Raw genomic sequence first — 20,405 nt, 5'->3', positions numbered from 1 at the left:
GTTACAATAAGTCTAATAAGTCTGTTCTAAGTTTCAGTCAACTTCTTTATAGCTAGAGGAAGGTCGTCATACTACATGCAGACCTTGGTATGCTAATCAGCAGGCGTATAAAGTACTGTGAGAACCATTAACAGTAGCATTTGTTAAATGAGGCCAATAATCTTACAGCAAATTAGTGCATGCTTAATTTGTTCACATATTATTGAAAGAAATGACAATAAATGAGTAAATGTGTTTCTAGATTTGAAGTAAAAATAAATTATAAAGTGAATTAATAAATTCACCAGCACGTCTTTATGACCGAATGTATGAATCAGTAAGAGCAATTCATCATTAAGGTTTCAATAGCTTTTTTTTTATAGCATTCAGTTTAATTCAAATGTAAAAACATGTTTAGTATAAGTGTCATCTACGCACAAAAAACAGCTAAAATAAGTTTTTTCCCGCTTGCTCCCACCTTTATAAAGTCTTGATATGTGAGTGCTCACACAAATCATTCTGATCCCCTCTTTTTCAGAAATGGCACATAAGTCTGAAATGTAACATAATGTGTAAAAAAATGTTGGGCTGTGAAGAGTTCACGGTGAATGAATTTATTCTCATACACAGTGTGGAGTGGGACAGATCAAAACAGACTCACACAGAGTTTAGCTAGAAAGGTAGGAATGCCTCTCTTTTTTTATTGATGTGACTTTAATATATCAGCTGTAATCTCAGTTTGTTAGTTTGTGTAATTAGTGTGCATGGCTTATTTTGTAATGACATCTTATCTGAGTCACGGTGAATCATCGGTACATTATATAAACACTGTAAAATCATAAATTTATAATGATAAAGCACTATCTGCCCTCATTTACTCAGCAAATAGACCATGAAATATACTTGTCAAATTCTTGCATGAATAACAAAGTAAAAATTAGTGCTTATAGTCTCTACTGTTCAGTAAAGTCTCTGTATGTGTAGTTGTAGCTTACTGTTGATGGTATGAAACGTGAGCTTGTTCATTTGTGAAGTCATATGGTGATTTATACACTAATAATAATTATTATTAAATGCATAAAGGCTTTGAGTGCTCAAGTAGAGCAGAACAGTGCTACGTAAGAACTAGTCCATTTATCATTTACCAACTCGGATTAAATGAACTGTAAAACAAAACAAATTTACTTTGTTTGATCAGATAACAGCATAAAAATAATTAAAATCTAGTCCTGGTTGTATTCACAATTTTCTCACTGCCAGTTCTCAAGTTTTGATTTTCTTCTAGTACCCACACAATTAACTGAATAATTCCTAATTATCACAGATGTCCGGTGCAAAGGTGCTGCAGTTTCTGCAGAATATTTCACGTAGAAAACCTCTGGAGCCTGAGGGTGAAGTGTCCAACTTTCGCCGGTGTCTGACTACCCTTGATTTGGTGGCTCTTGGGGTCGGCAGCACACTGGGGGCCGGTGTGTATGTGCTTTCAGGAGAAGTGGCCAGAGCTGTGGCCGGGCCTAGTATCATAATCTCCTTCCTGATAGCAGCAGTGGCCTCCATCTTTGCAGGACTGTGTTATGCTGAATTTGGAGCTCGTGTTCCCAAAACTGGCTCTGCTTATCTCTATAGCTACGTGACTGTGGGTGAGATATGGGCTTTTGTCACAGGCTGGAACCTCCTGCTGTCTTATGTCATAGGTAACAATAAGGCCATTGAATGAATATTAATCCTGGAAAAATCATAGATTAAAATAATATTTGTCAAGTGATTTTAAGTAACACTGGGTATTGTTTGCTAATGGCTTCTGTTGTTAAGGGACATCAAGTGTAGCCAGAGCATGGAGTGGGACCTTTGATGATCTCATTGGAAATGTCATTGCCAACTCTTTAGGCAAACAGGTTGCAATGGATTTACCTGGATTGGCTCCCTATCCAGACTTCTTTGCAGCAGGTATCATTATGCTCTTGGCAGGTAAGTTTCATATACTAAAAACCTAATTATTTATTAACATAATACAGGTACTCTTAGTTTATTGTAAGTTTAAAAAATGATTAAAAAAAAACAAACAAACACAAGAGGTTAAAGTGTCCTACATATTTTTGACTAAAGTAAATATTTGACAAATGAGTTTCCACTAGGTTCATTGACATGGTGAAATTAATTCTTATATATTTTTCTTTCTAGGGATTCTTGCATTTGGTGTTAAAGAATCGGCCACTGTAAATAAAGTTTTTACAGCAGTTAACATCTTGGTGTTGCTCTTTGTTATCCTCTCTGGGTTCATAAAGGGGGACATCAACAACTGGTACAGATATGAAGACACCCTTCCAAACCAATCCGAGTATGGCCTCCCCCTGCCCCGTTATTTTGGCTTCTGCTGTATTTTTCTTTCTTTTTTTTAGCTGCTTGACTGTTGATCACTGTTTACAGGAACTATACGACCCTGAATAAAACCACCACATATGGCAGCGGAGGATTTTTCCCTTTTGGTTTTGAGGGGACATTAGCAGGAGCAGCCACTTGCTTTTATGCATTTGTTGGATTTGACTGCATTGCAACAACAGGTAACTTTTAGAATTTAAGTGCAAAGCCAGTAATTATAATGCACTGCATAAGGAAAGTGAAAATTTGATCACAATGACATCAGAAGATGTTTGTGGCAATTTCAATTGTCCAGAAAAACACAGAGATCTTTGCACACTAGAATATTCTCTACAGCATATACATTTTGTAAAATAGTTTATTTTATAGACATGGTGCTATGTCATAAAAACGCATCTAAAGATTAAATGATGGCATAAACCACACTGGGATAATTTTGTGTTTTTCTTTAGGAGAGGAGGTTCAGAACCCTCAGAAGTCAATCCCACTCGGGATTGTGGCGTCTCTCCTTATCTGCTTCTTGGCTTATTTTGGTGTGTCTGCCACCCTGACTCTTTTGATGCCATACTATTTGCTCAGCGTTCACAGCCCACTGCCTGTAGCCTTTACATACATCGGTTGGGGCCCTGCAAAGTATGCAGTTGCTGTGGGATCACTCTGTGCGCTCTCAACAAGGTATAATGCATGAAGTATCACGTATAAACAAACCTACAATTCTTTATACATTACAATACCCCTTTGGTGACATTTATAGCACATACACCAAATAAAATCACTGGGATCATTACTAGGAATTAAAACAGGGACACGAGAATAACTGAATTGCTGTTAATGAGCTATGAGCTTTTTTCCGAAGCCTTCTAGGATCAATGTTCCCGATGCCTCGTGTTCTCTTTGCCATGGCCCGGGATGGACTGCTCTTCAGACCTCTCAGTAACATGAGTGACAGACAAAGTCCTATCATTGCTACACTGGCTTCAGGGGTCGTAGCAGGTATAACTAACTTTAGAAGAGATTATAATATAATTATTATTATTAATTATTTGATTTTGTTAAGGCCATCAGCTACTACGCTGATAAAATGGTTGCAGAATTTATAAACATATTTAATTTCTCCTACTTCTTTGCAGCTATCATGGCTTTATTGTTTGACCTGAAGTCGTTGGTTGACATGATGTCGATTGGAACCCTGTTTGCCTACACACTTGTTGCCATTTGCATTCTCATATTAAGGTACAGATGATCACAAGTATGCATGTTGGCACTGCACTTATTACTGCTTATTATTGGTATATTTTGCACCTAACAAACAAGACTTTCTTGCGTTTTTTAAAAGTGTTCTTCACCATTAGTTGTCCAGCTTTCTGAAGGTCTTTCAAAGTTTTTCTTTGCACACTGGCTGTTTTCACTCAGTTTTAGTTCAGTCCTTGTACCTGACCATTTTCAGAGGAATGTTTTTTGTTTGTTCAATCACTAACCTATGAATCCTTCAAATATAAAAGGGTTTCTAACTGAAAGGATGAAATGGTAATATGTCTAACAGACAAAGCATCAGTTTAAAACTGTATCTTGACGCACTTTGTTCCTAGCAGCCTGTCAGACCCCCCCCCCCCCCCAAACATCATTGGTTGCTATTTTTTTCCAGTTAATGCCAAAGATAACACAAAGAGCTATTAGCCAGAAATTGGCACATCTTTGTCTTTAACCCAGTATTACAGTTTGCTTGGACTTGTTAGTTATTTCTTTGGAGAAGTATAAGATGATTTATGTATATATGGCTAATGAGTGTATTGTTCTCTTGTGCTTCTGAGTTTGGTTATAGTTCTTGATTTCTCGTTATGTTAGTCACCCCTCGTGTCCTCTCTCTCTCTCTCTCTCTCTCTCTCTTTCTGTCCCGTGCTTGCTCTCTCTCCCTTGTCTCAGTCATGCCTCTGTGTTTGTTTACCCTTTCCTTGCCTTGGGTTGTATGTCTTGAGTCTGTGTTTCCGTCCCTGTGTTTATGCTTCCTCTCTTATTTTGATAGTCTCACCTCCTGTGTCAGTTTTGCTCTGTCTTGTTTCCCTGATTTAGTTCAGCTGTGTTCACTTACGTGTTTCATCTCCCTGTTTGCCTCAAGTGTATATTTAAGACCTCAGTTTCCTTAGTTCCTTGTACCAGCCACCATCATGCTTTGTCTCCCTCGTGTTTTGTTCGCCTAGTTGATTATTAATTCCATTCTGAGTTTCCAGGTTTTCTAGTTTGTGGCTTTCCTGTAAGTCTTTTTGAGTCCAGTTCTGCCTCTGAATCCTGCATAAAGGTTCAGCATGCCAAACACAACACTACACCACAATCTTGGCATGGCGTCCAGTTTGTCTTTAATAAGTGAAGAAACTGGAAATGTGGAGGACAAAAGAAGACATGGCTTGAAATATTAGCTAATGAACAGTATCTGAAAGTCAAAATATACAAAGAGCCAACACAGGATTTGAGAGATTCATCTGTCCCCTCAGTTGTTCCAGCCACTGGATGATCTCACTGGAATGATGGCTCCCCTTCAAAAGTGATTTTAATGAAGGGAGCAAGGAGTAAATGCTGAGCTTTGCCAAATACCTCAACACAAGACAAGAGCTAGACTAAAAACCAGTGACAACAGGTCTTATGGAGTGATGTCTGCAGCTAAAACACGGTGGAGACCTTGTCATGTTGTGGGGCTTATAGCCAGTGCTGTTGGAGATCTTGTCTAAACTGAGTGGCAACCAGTGGTGGCTCATTAGTTAAGGCTGCTAGGGCTTAACAAAATACAGTGGCTTGCAAAAGTATTCGGCCCCCTTGAACTTTTCCACTTTTTGTCACATTACAGCCACAAACATGAATTAATTTTATTGGAATTCCACGTGAAAGACCAATACAAAGTGGTGTACACGTGAGAAGTGGAACGAAAATCATACATGATTCCAAACATTTTTTACAAATAAATAACTGCAAAGTGGGGTGTGCATAATTATTCAGCCCCCTTTGGTCTGAGTGCAGTCAGTTGCCCATAGACATTGCCTGATGAGTGCTAATGACTGAATAGAGTGCACCTGTGTGTAATCTAATGTCAGTACAAATACAGCTGCTCTATTGGGAGCAACAACACCATGAAGTCCAAAGAACACAGCAGACAGGTCAGGGATAAAGTTATTGAGAAATTTAAAGCAGGCTTAGGCTACAAAAAGATTTCCCAAGCCTTGAACATCCCACGGAGCACTGTTCAAGCGATCATTCAGAAATGGAAGGAGTATGGCACAACTGTAAACCTACCAAGACAAGGCCGTCCACCTAAACTCACAGGCCGAACAAGGAGAGCGCTGATCAGAAATGCAGCCAAGAGGCCCATGGTGACTCTGGATGAGCTGCAGATCTACAGCTCAGGTGGGGGAATCTGTCCATAGGACAACTATTAGTCGTGCAGTGCACAAAGTTGGCCTTTATGGAAGAGTGGTAAGAAGAAAGCCATTGTTAACAGAAAACCATAAGAAGTCCCGTTTGCAGTTTGCCACAAGCCATGTGGGGGACCCAGCAAACATGTGGAAGAAGCTGCTCTGGTCAGATGAGACCAAAATGGAACTTTTTGGCCAAAATGCAAAACGCTATGTGTGGCAGAAAACTAACACTGCACATCACTCTGAACACACCATCCCCACTGTCAAACATGGTGGTGGCAGCATCATGCTCTGGGGGTGCTTCTCTTCAGCAGGGACAGGGAAGCTGGTCAGAGTTGATGGGAAGATGGATGGAGCCAAATACAGGGCAATCTTGGAAGAAAACCTCTTGGAGTCTGCAAAAGACTTGAGACTGGGGCGGAGGTTCACCTTCCAGCAGGACAACAACCCTAAACATAAAGCCAGGGCAACAATGGAATGGCTTAAAACAAAACATATCCATGTGTTAGAATGGCCCAGTCAAAGTCCAGATCTAAATCCAATCTGTGGCAAGATCTGAAAACTGCTGTTCACAAACACTGTCCATCTAATCTGACTGAGCTGGAGCTGTTTTGCAAAGAAGAATGGGCAAAGATTTCAGTCTCTAGATGTGCAAAGCTGGTAGAGACAGACCCTAAAAGACTGGCAGCTGTAATTACAGCAAAAGGTGGTTCTAATAAGTAGTGACTCAGGGGGCTGAATAATTATGCACACCCCACTTTGCAGTTATTTATATGTAAAAAATGTTTGGAATCATGTATGATTTTCGTTCCACTTCTCACGTGTACACCACTTTGTGTTGGTCTTTCACGTGGAACTCCAATAAAATTGATTCATGTTTGTGGCTGTAATGTGACAAAATCTGGAAAAGTTTAAGGGAGCCGAATACTTTTGCAAGCCACTGTATAGAGAAATAAGCGGTCACTCAAGACATATATGTATAGACAAGGTTGTATATTTGTTATTGAAAGAAGCTTACCTTTTATGAGTGGTTACGAAGAACCTGTGATAAGAGACGGAATTAAGTTGTTTATACAAATGAATTAATATTATTACTGCCTTCTATGATGCTTACAGTATACCTAATAATATGTTTAGATACACAGGTCAGTCACAAAATGGCTCAACAACCTCAAAATATTGACTATGATACGGTCATATTACTGTCATAAAATGTGTGAGTACGCTAGATAGGGAAATAACAATGCACAATAATGAGCGTAATGAAATTAAACAGATGAATGACTCAGGGTTTGCTTGTTTGAAGAGTTTATGAAGACATCAGGTTTTCTTTACTTTAATCAGTCGCTTATAATTACAAAAGATCATGTAATGAAGTGCTGTTGACTTGATGTGTGTTGTTCAGACATTAAAAATAGACTCCAGGATGTGAACAAGAAAAAAAAAAACAGGAATATAATAATTTGGTGCTTTACGAGAATATTATAAGTAGAAATAACTAAAAACCTTAAATGTTTTCACTTTTTTAAAATTATATTTCCTTAATTTTACAGGTATCAAACTGACCTCAGTGATGATTCTAGTCTAAGCAAAGCAGAACCTTTTACCATTGGAGGGATATTATGTCCTCCATACCAAGCCACTACAAGGACATCAAAAAATGTGTCCCTTTTAACTTTTGTTATTAGTGAGTCATCATCTTTCTGTTGTACTGTACTTTTTATTGATTTAATTTTTGATTAATAGAACTCAAACGTATTGATTCTCCTCAGTCTTTTTAGCAGTTGTTCTCAGCGTCTTCGTATCTGAGGCTGTAGATTACCTGCAAGCCCTGGAGTGGTGGAGCATACTTTGTCTTTCTGTGATAGTAGCAATGATTTTTCTAATCATCCTCATCGTCTGGAGGCAACCGCAGAATACAGCAGAAGCTGCTTTCATGGTATGAAAGAAAGACAGTGAAGACTGATTAATGAAAGCATAGAAATAGAAACAGAAATTTAGCCAACCTGTATTATCATTACATGTTTATTTATTTTTTAAGCTCCAAAGTTCTGAATTTTGGGGGGTTTGGGTTTTTTTTTTTCCTTTAATATCTTTTAACAATGCTTCTCCTCTTTTATATCCCCAGGTTCCTTTTGTCCCATTACTTCCTATTTTTAGTACCTTTGTCAATGTCCATCTAATGGCTCAGCTTGGATCAGACACTTGGATCCGCTATACAGTGTGGATGGGAGTAGGTATGTGCAGCACATTTCTGCTACAGAATACATAAAAAAGATTATACATGTGCAAAAATATCTCTTTTTATATGTGTGACCGCTACGTTTCTTTTAAAATTTTGAACAGGTTTGATCATCTACTTTTGTTATGGTGTTCGCCACAGTGTGCAGAAACAAAGGCTTGAAAATTCACACGATCGAGTCAGTATTCACAGCATCGCTGCTGCTATGGAGCAAAGCACGAAACCCGGACAAGACGTAACTGGATAAATACATAGTGTATTTAATGACATAAATTTTAAAAAGAATACCTGATTTGCATAAATCTCACAATGGTGATTGTCTCAGGAATTCACAAACTTTTATTTGGCAGCATCCAGCAATGCAAGGCTTTATGCAATACTCTGCTTTTATATTACTGTTTCTTATAAGTATTAATTAAAGGAAAGAATGAGGAAGGATTCAGCAAGTATTTCAAGTATAATCACATAGTTATTAGTATTATATAACAAAAAAAACCCCTAAAACATTTAGCTTATATATTAAATGGTAGAAAATCTAAAGAAATTTGGATTTTGTGAACAACAGAGTTTAAGATGACAATGTTTTTAGTAGAAGCGACCAGAATGGACAGAAGGACAGCTCAGGTTGAGCCATTTGGACACAAAGTCAGAGAGCCAAGATGGCCTGGACATGTGCAGAAGAGGGATGGTGGATACACTGGACAAAAGATGTTGAAGATGGAACTTCCAGGGAGGAGGAAAAAAGGAAGACCACAGAGAGGGTTCATGGAAGGTTCATGTAGTGAAATAGGAGGACAGAAATGTATGCTAGGGACAGGGTGAGATGGAGGCAGATGATCCCCTATGCTGAGCCCTGAAGGGGGATTTTGTGATCATCCTGTCACAGTTGTTCAAAAGGAATTGTACTCACGATGCCCATTTCTTTTATGTGACAGAGTCATATTACTCACGATTCCTTCATGTTTAAATGCAATTCAACTCTTTTATTTTTCTGTACAGAATACATTGTAATGGCATGGGTTTAGTTTGTTTGCCTTGTACTTAACTGCCAATATAGCCAATACTGTGTTATTAAATGGACTTTAAAGTAATAATTTTCTATTGCTGTAAACATTTGATATGCATGAAATTAAAAAGGCATTATAAGTTTTGAATGAGATACTCTGCACTTTGACTCCTGTCTCCCTATTTTCAGTTTTTTCTTTCTTACATACCTTCCCTATGACAACCTTTGTAAACATGCCCATACACAGCCATGCTGCCTCCACGCTATGATCAAATGCCACATTTACTTACAGCACGTGATATGAGAGGAACCAATGAAATGTGTGCTTTGTTTAAGCAGGCACCGTTTTTAAAAAATGCTCTCGATAAAAACATAAACAGGCCGTCTGTAGTGAAAGGCAAAAGAAGCCGTCCTCAAAAAAGAAAAATTCCACCTGCTACTCTGGAGGAGTTGTCACTGCTATTGGATACACTGCTGGAACACAGTAAAGCTGTGGGTTTGTCAGGAACTGAGAAATATCACACTAAATACACTGTATATTCACCTACATTACCCCAGTCTCTGGCATTTTTACACAACAAAGGCACACAGTTCCTTGGCCTTACAGTTCTACAGCTGCACTGTGTAAAGTGTCTAAATGCTGCAACAGTGACTGAAGAGCAGGCAGAAGCTACTGAAGGACACACAAGACTTCAGCACAAGAAGTTGGTTTCGATGGTGTGCAGGAAGAATCACAGCTTCGGTGATGCACGCTGTATTTTCCACAAGTTTGGAAACCAGCCCAAAGTGTTGTTAATTGTGTGAGCTACCCTGAAAACTGTCTGTTACACAAACAAGATGGGGAGTGGAGCATGAAGAGGATGCATGAAAGGCCTACACCCAAAAAATTGCAGCACATCACTACAAACTGCAGGTTTGTTTATGCAGTTTTATTGTGAACACAATTTTTCTTGAACTTGGAGCATCTCACAATGTGTGACTGTTGTGGGGAGTGGTGCCTGGAGATTAAGTGTCCTTTTAAATACACAACGGACAGCATTAAGCAGGCATTGGATGCACAGGATAAAGACTTCTGCCTGGAGTCAGCTGCAAATGGACTTCACTTAAAGAGGGCGCACCCCTACTACTTACAGGTGCAAATACTTTGTCACCAGCTCCAACCACTGTGACCTCGTTGCATGGACTCAAAGAGACATGGCTGTGGTACACATCTTCCCTGATGTAGATTTCTGGGAACCACGTTTGAAGAGAGCACAAGAGTTCTTCAAAAAAAAGAAAAAAAAAAAAAAAGTGTGCCTTCCAGAACTGGTGGGAAAATATTTCTCCGAGCATAGTTCTGTTCTGAATGCCCCATAACTTTTTATTTAGGGGGTCTAGATTGATGCCTGAAGTGCATTGCCATGCAAATAATTTTCATTTACTGAATATGTACTTACTAAGTACCACTGTTTAAAAGATGAATAAAGAAACAAACAAATTTTTGCCTGTTATTAAAACCACTTTATAGAACATCAAATCAGTTACAATGTAGAATCAATGTCGTTTATGGTTTACAACTGACAAATTTTTTTACATAAAATATTGACAGCATTTACATAATAACACTCACTAACATTCTGTAAATTTACTGTATCTTTTGAAAAATTATAACTACATATACACAGCACAAGACTTTTAATAGTACTTAAGAGCAAGTTTCATTTTCCCTTGGTTTTACTACCACAATGGGGCACATGTTCACCAAAACGCAGCAAACCTTTACTATCTTATCCTGAAGGGCCTCCTCTTCACCCTCACATTAAAGAAGTAATCTGATTGGCATGGTGGTATGCAGCATTTTATACCTGTTGCGTAAACTACCTACAACTCGCTCGACATGAATTATTAGGTGGGCAATAGCTCTTGTATCTTCAATGTCCTTGGCATCAAGTTGACAGAAGCCTTTTGTAAATGCGGGGATCTTAACCTCTGCACACAAAGATGCTGGACAGGAAGATCAAATGTAAGGCGGAAGAGTGAGTAAAAGCATTTGGAAATGCCACGGTTTCTTTGATGCTGGCAGGAAAGCTTTTACATTGTTGAATAAGGAGAGTAAAATAGCAAAACAAGGTATTCCAGTATAATATTTTACTTTTTTGGTGTCATCCTTTAAAACATTTTTCATTCAGCTGTCTTTTTCAACTGTGATTCAAGCGTTCTGTTCTCCTCCAACAGCTGGTTTATTTCTGCTCTGTTCACAGCACACACAATCCATCGGCTGTCTTTTAGCTTCTGCATCTCTCTCTGTCCCATCTCCATTTTCTACATTTGTTGCTACTACCTCAGCCTCCACTCTTGGCCACAGCCTCCATCACGTGGTGATTAAGGTGTCGGTCTTCTGTCATGTCCATCTCTGGCAGCTCTTCATGTAACGTCTATGCAGGCCTCACCTTCACACTCTGCTCCTCCATTACTAAAGCCTGTCAGATACAATGAGTGCATAAGGCAAATGTTCACCAGAAGCCCACTTAAAAGTGCATGACTCATCAAAAAGCTATGAGCTGATTACCGGACAGTGAGAGCATTTTTTTATGTTGGTGGGAGTTGTATTTACCTCCGACTGCTGCTCTTTGCTGCTTCCGTCGCATTCGTCGTCTGTGACGGTCCAAGTTTGAAGCAGGGATTTCGGAGTGCCCCATGTATAGCGTTGGAACCCAGTCAGGATTTGTTTCATCCATTTCATAGGCTGGTTTGCCTGCAATTATGCTAAGTAATTAGCAACTCTATAAATAGAACGCAGTCCTGCAAAATCACACATTGAGATATTTGTTCTAATTTGCTATGACTTCAGAGCGAAATAAAACTAATAGGCTATACAGAGTAATATGAACTTATTTAGAACTTACCCGAATGAAAATGTCTGGAACACACCAACAGATATCTGGGGATGGTAGAGAACTGGATATCAGCTCGTCTCACAGCTGCTATCCAGGCTATACGCCTTCTTTTGGTAACATCCGACACATGAGCTCCCTGGTTTTGCTTCCAGGTGGGGAAACAATGAAAAGACAGCCCATTTTCAAGCTTATTCCCTTGCCGGTCGTGCGATCTAACGTTACAACCCATCACACAGCAAGTACGAACCATAGCGGATATTATTCGTGTGCTTTCGCTCGCTTTGTTTGGCCTACTAAAATGGCACCTCGACCAAAAATCCTGGCCGCACCCCCTCTCGCGACGTCATATTCCAAAGCCCATGCGCCATGCGAGGCCCTGTTAACCAATCAAAGGGAAGACGGCGATACACTTTAACCAATCGGCGACTCTCCCTGTGGGGAAGCGCATTGTTCAAAAACCCAAAAAGCAATCCGGTAAAGCGGCTCAGCTGGTGCTAAGAGCTCGAGACGAGGAGGGTTTGTTGAACTTATACAGTTTTACCTCAACGTTGGCTTTTGGCGATCTATCGTAAACATTAAGCTAACGAGCTTACAGGAAACCAGGCACATTTTGGACATTCCAGGAAAGTTAAAGTGAGTTTTACTTAAACGTGGGCAATACGACGTTAAACAAGATAACGTAATAGTTACAAAAATAATATTAGATTGTAACTATAACTGTTTGACGGAGTTATGTAAGTGTGTGTTAAGCTAAATGCAATATCTACGTTTTTTGTGTGTTTGTTTTTGGTTTTGAGTGACTGCACGATTTTCCCATTTAAAACCAGGAAGCAAGTCTCTTTGTTAGCATATATTGGTACTTGTAGTAGAAATCATTGTTATTAAATGTATGTTAGCTAGTATAAACATTAAAGTGACTCTGTTTAATTCACTGCAATATAGGCTCCGTTTACTACGTGCTTACTGGAGGCTAAACATGGCTACTTGCACATGTAAAGGTTCAGCACTGAGGTTTTTATTTTAGTTGCACTCAGTGCTGAGACACTTTTTGAAAGCACAAAGTCTTCTTGCTGTAACAAGCAGTGAAAGGTGAAGATGGCTCGAGTGATTTTTTTTTTTTTTTTTTGAATGCTAAACGTGGATTTGATACTTTTTAAATGCTGCTCAGTGTAACACGAAATACCATTTGGATTAAAAAAAGGGAATGAAATTGAAAAACCGAGACTTCTAAACTCGCTCATCGTAATAGCTACAAAGACTAAGCATGACAGGACCTGCTGTAGAGCAGTTGTATTGATCAGCACTAATGCCAAACTTGCCTGGTCTGGTGAAAGCCTGGGAAATATTTCCTGTTTGACTACTTAAGCAGGTTCAATTTGGCTTTAAACAGTAAACTAGTGTTCCTTTACCTGTCAGCTTGTTTGATGACGACACACCCATGTTTAACTAATTCATAGCAATGAAATGCTTGAGCAGAGAATAACATCATTACATCATTATTACAAACAACACAGACACTTGTGTTTAGTTTTTCATCTTTTATGTTGTATATTGCTGTTTTTTTTCCAACACAAGCCTATATTATCCTTTCAAAGTGACTTGTGCACACGCCCTAAGTCAAGCCCATGTTTGAAACATTTTGTAATCCCCTTTTAATAGAATTACTACATACTAATGAAAACGTGTTATCCTTGGAACAGATAGACGGGCATGGCGCTGTCTTTGTCATCTCCGTGTGGATGCCCCTCTGATGAGGAGGAGGAAATGGCTGTGTTTGAATCTACAGCAGCAGAGCACGGAGGTTTGGCCAGACCACGTCTACCAGAGATCTCTGTTATTTCCCCGGGCCTGGACACCAGGCCATCCATTACAGGGCCGGTAAGAGTTCCCCAAAAAAAAAAAAATCATATGTCCCTCAGGTATAACAAAACATGTTCAGAACAAATCTATATGAGATTTTTTTGTTTTTTGTGTGTGTCTATATATATAATTGATCAATATTGCCAGAGGTGTAACTGTTTTTCAAAGCCATAATTTCATACCTCGCTTTTCCTTCAGAGGAGATGAATAACAGCCCCCCCAAAAAAGAAAGGGAGGCAGGGAAACATTCTGTTTAAACTACATCATTCTGACACTTTTCCAGTTCACTTGCTATACCTCTCTGATTCTTAAACACAGCTGCTTTCTTCAGTCTGGCAGGCTTAAATAGGCATTAAAAGCCCAGATGGGTATTGCAGTAGAGCGAGATGCAATATGTAAAATTCTAAACCCTGGGATTGCAGTTTGGTGGTGTTAATATTTTTCCATTCTACCATCAAAACATTTACAAAGATGCTTGTGTGTTTAGAAAGTAGCAGTGAAATCTCAAAGCTGCGATGAAGGGGCCACCGAGAGGGTGAAGGTTTTCCTGCGCATCCGACCACTTACTGACACGGAGAGATCCAGAGGGGAAGAGCAGGTAAGACATTAAGGTCAACATTTTTGTTTCTTCTAGGATAAAAGCTTTCAATACTCTGAAACTGTACTTGAGTCTATTTTGTTTTTCTTTTAGGGTTGTGTGGCTATCCAAGACGAAGAGACCCTGCTGCTTAAAGCTCCAAATGACTCTCAGAACATGAGAGCAGCAGAACGAGGCATCACTCCGAGTATTCACAAGTTCAGTTTCACGAAGGTAGGAGAGTCGTATGTGTAGCTCCTCTTTACTTAAACATACTGTTTCCAAAACTGAAAACCCATTCAGAAAAAAACTGTAGTAATCACGTAATAATATTTTCAGAGAAGAACTTGAAGAAAATGAGAATGCTGGAGTGAAACAGACCAGTGAAGATGTTTTTTTTTTTTTTTGTTTTTTTTTTCTTTAAATTTCCCCTTAGATATTTGGTTCTGAGACAGCGCAGCAACAGTTTTATGAGAGCACAATGAAGGCGATGATAAACGATGTGCTTCGAGGAGAAAATAGACTTCTCTACACTTATGGTGTAACCAATTCTGGAAAGACGTACACCATTCAGGGTGAGTTATTTTCTGTTCTGCAGATATTACTTGGACACATAAATCCCAGGGTTAATTATGAGGTTTGTTCGTTATGTAATCGCACAACATAAACCATGCTTGTCAAACTTTGGCCTGCAGGCAGCGGTCGAGAGGCAGGCCTGCTGCCCCGGGCTTTAGTGTCCCTGTTTAGGAAACTGCAGGGCCGTCTGTACGGTGGCATGAACCTGAAGCCTGTCTTATACCAGGATGTGAGGCAGCTCAGTGCCAATGAGGTCAAGGCAGAGGAAATCCGCAGAAACTCTCTGCTCAAAGAGGTAAACATAAATATGACTTTTAAAGGCCTTACAGCATTACTCTGGAACACATTGTAGCAACAAGGTGAATTTTAGGATGCATTTGGACATTGTGGTGCTCCAAACGTATGTGACTACACTTTGGTATATTTGGCATGTTCTTTTCCTTGTAGACTGCTACTTGGTTAAATGTTTTCCTGCAGATGAATTATGCATCTTCTGATTCTCCTTCCTCTTGTGGATTTCAGGATGGGAATTCTCGTTGCACTGGCACCACCACAAGCTGGGATAGTGGCATCGGAGGACTGTCTGCTACCACTACCTTTGGCACTCAGCTGGAAGGTGAGGATTTTCATTCCTAAATGGAGTCAATTTTCTGCTAAACGCACCACATGCTGTATTTGGAGTAGAATAGTTGGTGTTTGATGAGTACACAGCACTGTTTACAATATAAGAAGTCAACATCAGCGTTGTTTGTGCAGCACATACCAATTTCCAGTTTAAACACTGCTTTCTTTATATTAAAATCATTACTGCCTTAAAAAAAACAAAACAAACATGTGACTTTTAATTTGCCTCTGCAGACACGGACAGTGTTTGTCTGGAGCCGGACAGCCTGTCGCACAGCGGAGGGGAAGATCTCGAGGAAGGAGTGCAGTTTTCAATCTGGGTGTCCTTTTATGAAATCTACAACGAGTTCCTGTACGACCTACTGGACGCCTCGCCCTCCCAGCAGCCCCGGAAGAGAGTCACATTGCGGCTAAGCGACGACAAGCAGGGCAACCCCTACGTGAAAGGTAACAGTGGCTCATTCACAGGAATGGAGTTAAAACTAGATCAAAGTATGTTGGCCTGAACTTCCTGAGGCTCATTCCCACCAGGCAGCCGCTCTCATCTGATGTATGTTACGCTTCATCAGGCAGGAAATGATGTTTAAAAACTGTAAATTGCTTCTTTCATTTTCCTCAACTCTACCTGCAGTCTTTGTAGACTTTGTGTTTGTGGGAGTGCAACAACACACCACAATGAATGAGTGCATGAATAAAGAACTGTGCAAAAGATGGTCACGACTTTGAACACTACGTTAGCTTAATTCATGTGTTTCCTGCATAACAGCATGTGTAACTACTGCTGCAGCTCCTTCACGTGCACCACATTGTGCTTCTTCCTGTTGTATCAGACCTGACCTGGATCCAGATCCGCAGCGCCGAGGAAGCCTGGAGGATTCTGAGAGTTGGGCGTCGCAACCAAAGCTTCGCCAGCACTCACCTCAACCAGAACTCCAGTCGCAGGTAGGAGCATGTTAAATGACGTGTTTACCTATTGAAACCTTAATTTGAGTTACACTTGTGGACACTCTGCTCATAAACGTATCACTTACACAGCCACAGCATCTTTTCCCTCCGTGTCCTGCACGTCCACCCTGGAGCAAATTCAGGCCAGGCCATGCACATCAGCGAGTAAGTTGGCTTTTAATTACCCAGTCTTGATTTCAGTTTTGGGTCATTTTAACTTATATTGATTAGAGTTTGTAAAGGTGATAATGTAAGTCTGTCTCCTTTTTAGGCTGACTGTGTGTGATTTGGCTGGGTCCGAACGCTGTAAAGATCAGCGTAATGGTGAGAGGATGAAGGAGGCCAACAACATTAACACCTCCCTCCTAACACTGGGGCGCTGCATTGCTGCCCTGAGGCACAACCAGAGCAATAAGTACGTTTTAAAATGTTTAGGTGGTGTAGTAAATTAGAGAAATGGTTGAAACAGATCATCTTGTGGAGCTTTTTACTGCTTTTCTGCTCTCAAGATCGAAAATGCTAAATTGCTATAAATTTTCTTCACGTCAGCTTCTGCAGTAATTAAATTATTGATCCGCTAATTTATGGCGTGTGGATTTCCTGCACTAAATCAACTTTTACAGCTTTTAGGGCGTTTTTGTTTTTTGCTATTGTACATATAAAGATTTAATGACCAAATGGGTTTTAATATGTTTTCCTACTGCATCAACAGGTCACGGCCTCCTCAAGTGGTGCCTTTCAGGGACAGTAAGCTGACCCGTGTCCTGCAGGGTTTCTTCTGTGGGCGAGGAACCTCCACCATGGTGGTCAACATCAATCCATGTGCATCCATCTATGACGAGACCCTCCAGGCCCTCAAATTCTCTGCTATTGCTACCCAAGTAAGAAACTCATTTGTACACGAGTACCTGAGTGGCTGGTTTAGTTTTGCGTCCTGTGTGAGATCAATCAAATGTGCCGTTTCTCTTCTTTAAGCTCGTCCACGGCCCGTCCACGAAGACCAGAGTGGCCTACATCCTGTCTTTACTTCGTGATCCAACAGGAAATGGTAACGACAGCACGGTGATGGAGGAGGAAGAGGATGAGAGTGATGTCGACGATGGAGATATCACCATGTTAGATACTAAGGTAACATCCTCTGCTTTTTATGTAACACCTAAATATTAAGCACTTTTATTTCACTGACAAAATAAATCAACCTTTTATTTTGAAACACTACTTAAACCAAGTAACCGTAACATCTTAAATGTGTCAAAAACTGTCAAAAATCTATTGTTCTAACAGCCGACTGTTCTACATTAAGGCTTTGCTGCAGGCCATTGATGTTCTGAAGAGAGAGGTGCAGCGCCAGCGGGAAGAGAAAGAAGTCCTAGAAGCAAATGTGAGAGAGCAGGTGGTCTCTGAGATGATGGAGGTCATCTCTAGAATGCAAGATGGTTTCAGGTGTGTGTGGGTGCTTGTTTGAATCTGAAATGCCAATTTAAAGGCTTTTTTTTTGTAATACTTTTTAGTGGTAAGGAGCAGTAGGCACATCTAATAGTGTTTTCTTGGCAGGGATTTGGGAGAAATGTGTTGTTTAACTGTTTTTGTAATGACTACATATAGCAACATTTTATATCTTCTCACCCTGTAGTGAGACACTGGATGCTGAGAGGGCGCTCATTGAAGAGAGGTATGAAGACAAGATAAATAGCCTGCAGAAACACCTGAAGAAATTCTACACCCAGGAGCTAAAGGTCAGTTAATGACTTGAAAGTTTGTAATGCTTTGCATTCTCTGCAAATTAAGCATTCGCAACTGTTTGCGATGCTCTCGCTGAATCTCTACCAAATTTATTTCCGTTCTCCCAGGAACGTGATCAGGAGATTGAAGCTCTGTCTGCTGCTCTTGAGGAAAAAAAGAAGGCAAATGAAGCAGCCCCCATGACGGCGCCACCTGGAGACTCTGAGGGCCCTCGCCGCTCTCAGCGTGTCAGTACACAGAATGAGCTCGGCAGACTGCGCACTGAACTCGACCAGTGCCGCACTGAGCTGTGCACCAAGACTCAAGGTACAGTCTGACTGGAAGATTTCTGATTATATGCACAAGGATATTGTTCATGATGGCTGACTGATTTGTTCTGTTTGTCTGTGCAGAGGTGACAAAGCTTAAGATGCAGCTAGAAGTGCCAGGTAGTGCTGGCACTCTCACCTCTGCTGCTGACCGCAAGCTGGAGGAGGGTCAGCGGGTCAGTACATGCTCTACACAAACTCACTGCTGCATGTGAGTCTCTGGACTGTTTGAAAGATTAAAATTTGTATGTGTGTATATATTTCTTGTTTTTTACAACAGAACCTGCGTCAGCTGCGCCTCAATCTGCAGAGGCTGGGGGTGGACCTGCAGTCTGGTGAAAGAGCCTGCTGTCGCAACACAGGAGGGGAGAGGCTGCGCCACGCTTTAACAGCTGCAGATGAGACTTTAGCCAAACAGGTAGAGTCAAGCAATGTGCAGTGTGCAATTTGCACATTCAGTTTTACTTGTAAACTAAGATTTTCTTTAAATTATTTAACAGGGTGCTCAGCCCTCTGTGTTCTGCAACAGCTGAGAAAGTATTGAACACATTTTGCAAACTGCATGTTAAATTTCCATCAGTGCAGAGTTTAAAAGCGCTTTTTCCTCCTAGTTAGAAGCAGCTTGTGAGGATAAAATGCATGAACTCTTTAAAAAAAACAAAAAAAAAAACCTGCATTATATTATGAGCAGTTCTCATTTTAAACTGTCGTTTTCTTCTCCTAACTCACTTGCACCGGCAGATTTTAAACTAAAACAAGGTTTCTAACATCTGCACAAAGCTGTCAATGAGCTAGAGCATGTTTAGCTGTTGCTTTTTGCCTCACCTTCTGAAACTAAACAGCCCTCCCTTCCCTCTCTGCTCCTGTCTAACCTCACCCCCTGTCAACTGACTTCTTCTCAGGGCCAGATCCTTATGGAGCTCCAGAACGACCTGATGCTGGTCAAAGCCGACTTGAGGCGGAAAGCGCAGACCCTGGCCCAAACACAGTCCCTCCCTCCCCAGCTGCCCCCGTCTGGCTTTGCTGCCCCCAGCATGCCGGACTCCTGCAAAAGGAGAGGCTGTGGCGCCGGCGCACCGAGTGACCCCGAAAACCGTCCGCCGCAAAAACGACAGTTTTTCCAGTCTCTGTTCCCATCTCGCACCCCAACACGTAAATACAACACCCGTGCTGCCGAGGATGCAAATCTGACCCCCTCCTCAAGGATTTTGCGGTCCCGTCAGCCATCTCCACTTCCTAGTCCGGTCGTCACCCCTCGTAATCTCAGGGGGAAGTACTGAACTTTAAAGCAAACTAAGTTGCTGTTGTCTTTATAATATTTTTTTATGTTTTTCTACTTTAACTATATTATTGGCATCAACTGAACTGTTAATGCTTTAAGCTGAGGTAAAGCTGCTTAGTGACTGTATGGTTAAAATAGTGCATGTGTGTTAATCAACCTGCTCTGCCTCTGCAACTCCACTTTGTGCCTTTGTGCTGTACTCTCCCTCCACCACTCAATATAAATCCTACAAACACATTTGAGCAGCCTGAATATAATCATGCTTTAAAACTGTAGTAAATTATTTTACCCTTTCCAGTCAGTCCCTGCAAAGACTGCTGTAAACTATTTACACATAAACCGTACCGATGAGCAATGAAGTGAGAAGTCAAATTCCCATTTGTATGCTCTGTGCTGTAAACTTTAGACTGTGTGTGTGTGTTCGTTCATTCATATATACATGTTAATCTTGTCTGTTTGCTCTTGAACATTTTATTTGGGATTCTTTTTGTAGTATTGCACTATTGACCATTAAACCTTACCAAAAACAAGAAATGGGTATTTACTGTATGCGATGCTGCACCGTGCATACTGACCTGTCCAGTGCTTACTGCAGGTACGCTGA

At 40.6% G+C, this 20,405-nt stretch overlaps 3 protein-coding genes across 3 annotated transcripts; 2 read left to right on the top strand and 1 right to left on the bottom strand.

The window, feature by feature from the left end:
* The first annotated feature begins 525 nt into the window (after positions 1 to 525).
* LOC146660537 (cationic amino acid transporter 2) lies at positions 526 to 9,291 on the top strand. The gene is made up of 12 exons (XM_085420454.1): positions 526 to 659; positions 1,304 to 1,673; positions 1,792 to 1,947; positions 2,161 to 2,317; positions 2,407 to 2,540; positions 2,811 to 3,033; positions 3,215 to 3,351; positions 3,489 to 3,591; positions 7,316 to 7,449; positions 7,535 to 7,701; positions 7,891 to 7,999; positions 8,109 to 9,291. The coding sequence occupies exons 1-12, from the start codon at positions 588 to 590 to the stop codon at positions 8,249 to 8,251; spliced, it is 1,905 nt and encodes a 634-aa protein (XP_085276580.1). The 5' UTR covers positions 526 to 587; the 3' UTR covers positions 8,252 to 9,291.
* Positions 9,292 to 10,478: 1,187 nt separating this feature from the next.
* Positions 10,479 to 12,259, bottom strand: LOC146660536 (uncharacterized). Its single transcript, XM_085420452.1, has 3 exons — positions 11,896 to 12,259; positions 11,604 to 11,744; positions 10,479 to 11,469 (listed from the first exon to the last, which is right to left on the bottom strand). The coding sequence occupies exons 1-3, from the start codon at positions 12,134 to 12,136 to the stop codon at positions 11,414 to 11,416; spliced, it is 438 nt and encodes a 145-aa protein (XP_085276578.1). The 5' UTR covers positions 12,137 to 12,259; the 3' UTR covers positions 10,479 to 11,413.
* Positions 12,260 to 12,362: 103 nt separating this feature from the next.
* On the top strand, positions 12,363 to 20,335 carry kif20a (kinesin family member 20A). Its single transcript, XM_085420449.1, has 19 exons — positions 12,363 to 12,519; positions 13,587 to 13,764; positions 14,234 to 14,344; positions 14,438 to 14,557; positions 14,760 to 14,898; positions 15,019 to 15,194; positions 15,422 to 15,515; positions 15,758 to 15,970; positions 16,354 to 16,465; positions 16,559 to 16,633; positions 16,740 to 16,883; positions 17,181 to 17,349; positions 17,444 to 17,596; positions 17,772 to 17,911; positions 18,102 to 18,204; positions 18,319 to 18,517; positions 18,604 to 18,695; positions 18,800 to 18,937; positions 19,422 to 20,335. The coding sequence occupies exons 2-19, from the start codon at positions 13,597 to 13,599 to the stop codon at positions 19,797 to 19,799; spliced, it is 2,724 nt and encodes a 907-aa protein (XP_085276575.1). The 5' UTR covers positions 12,363 to 12,519; positions 13,587 to 13,596; the 3' UTR covers positions 19,800 to 20,335.
* Positions 20,336 to 20,405: the final 70 nt, after the last annotated feature.

This window comes from Rhamphochromis longiceps, linkage group LG10 (assembly GCF_057381845.1).
Source record: "Rhamphochromis longiceps isolate RC_006_pf linkage group LG10, R_longiceps_female_GT1.1, whole genome shotgun sequence".
Classification (NCBI taxonomy): domain Eukaryota; kingdom Metazoa; phylum Chordata; class Actinopteri; order Cichliformes; family Cichlidae; genus Rhamphochromis; species Rhamphochromis longiceps.
This window is presented reverse-complemented; position numbering and strand designations above follow the sequence as displayed.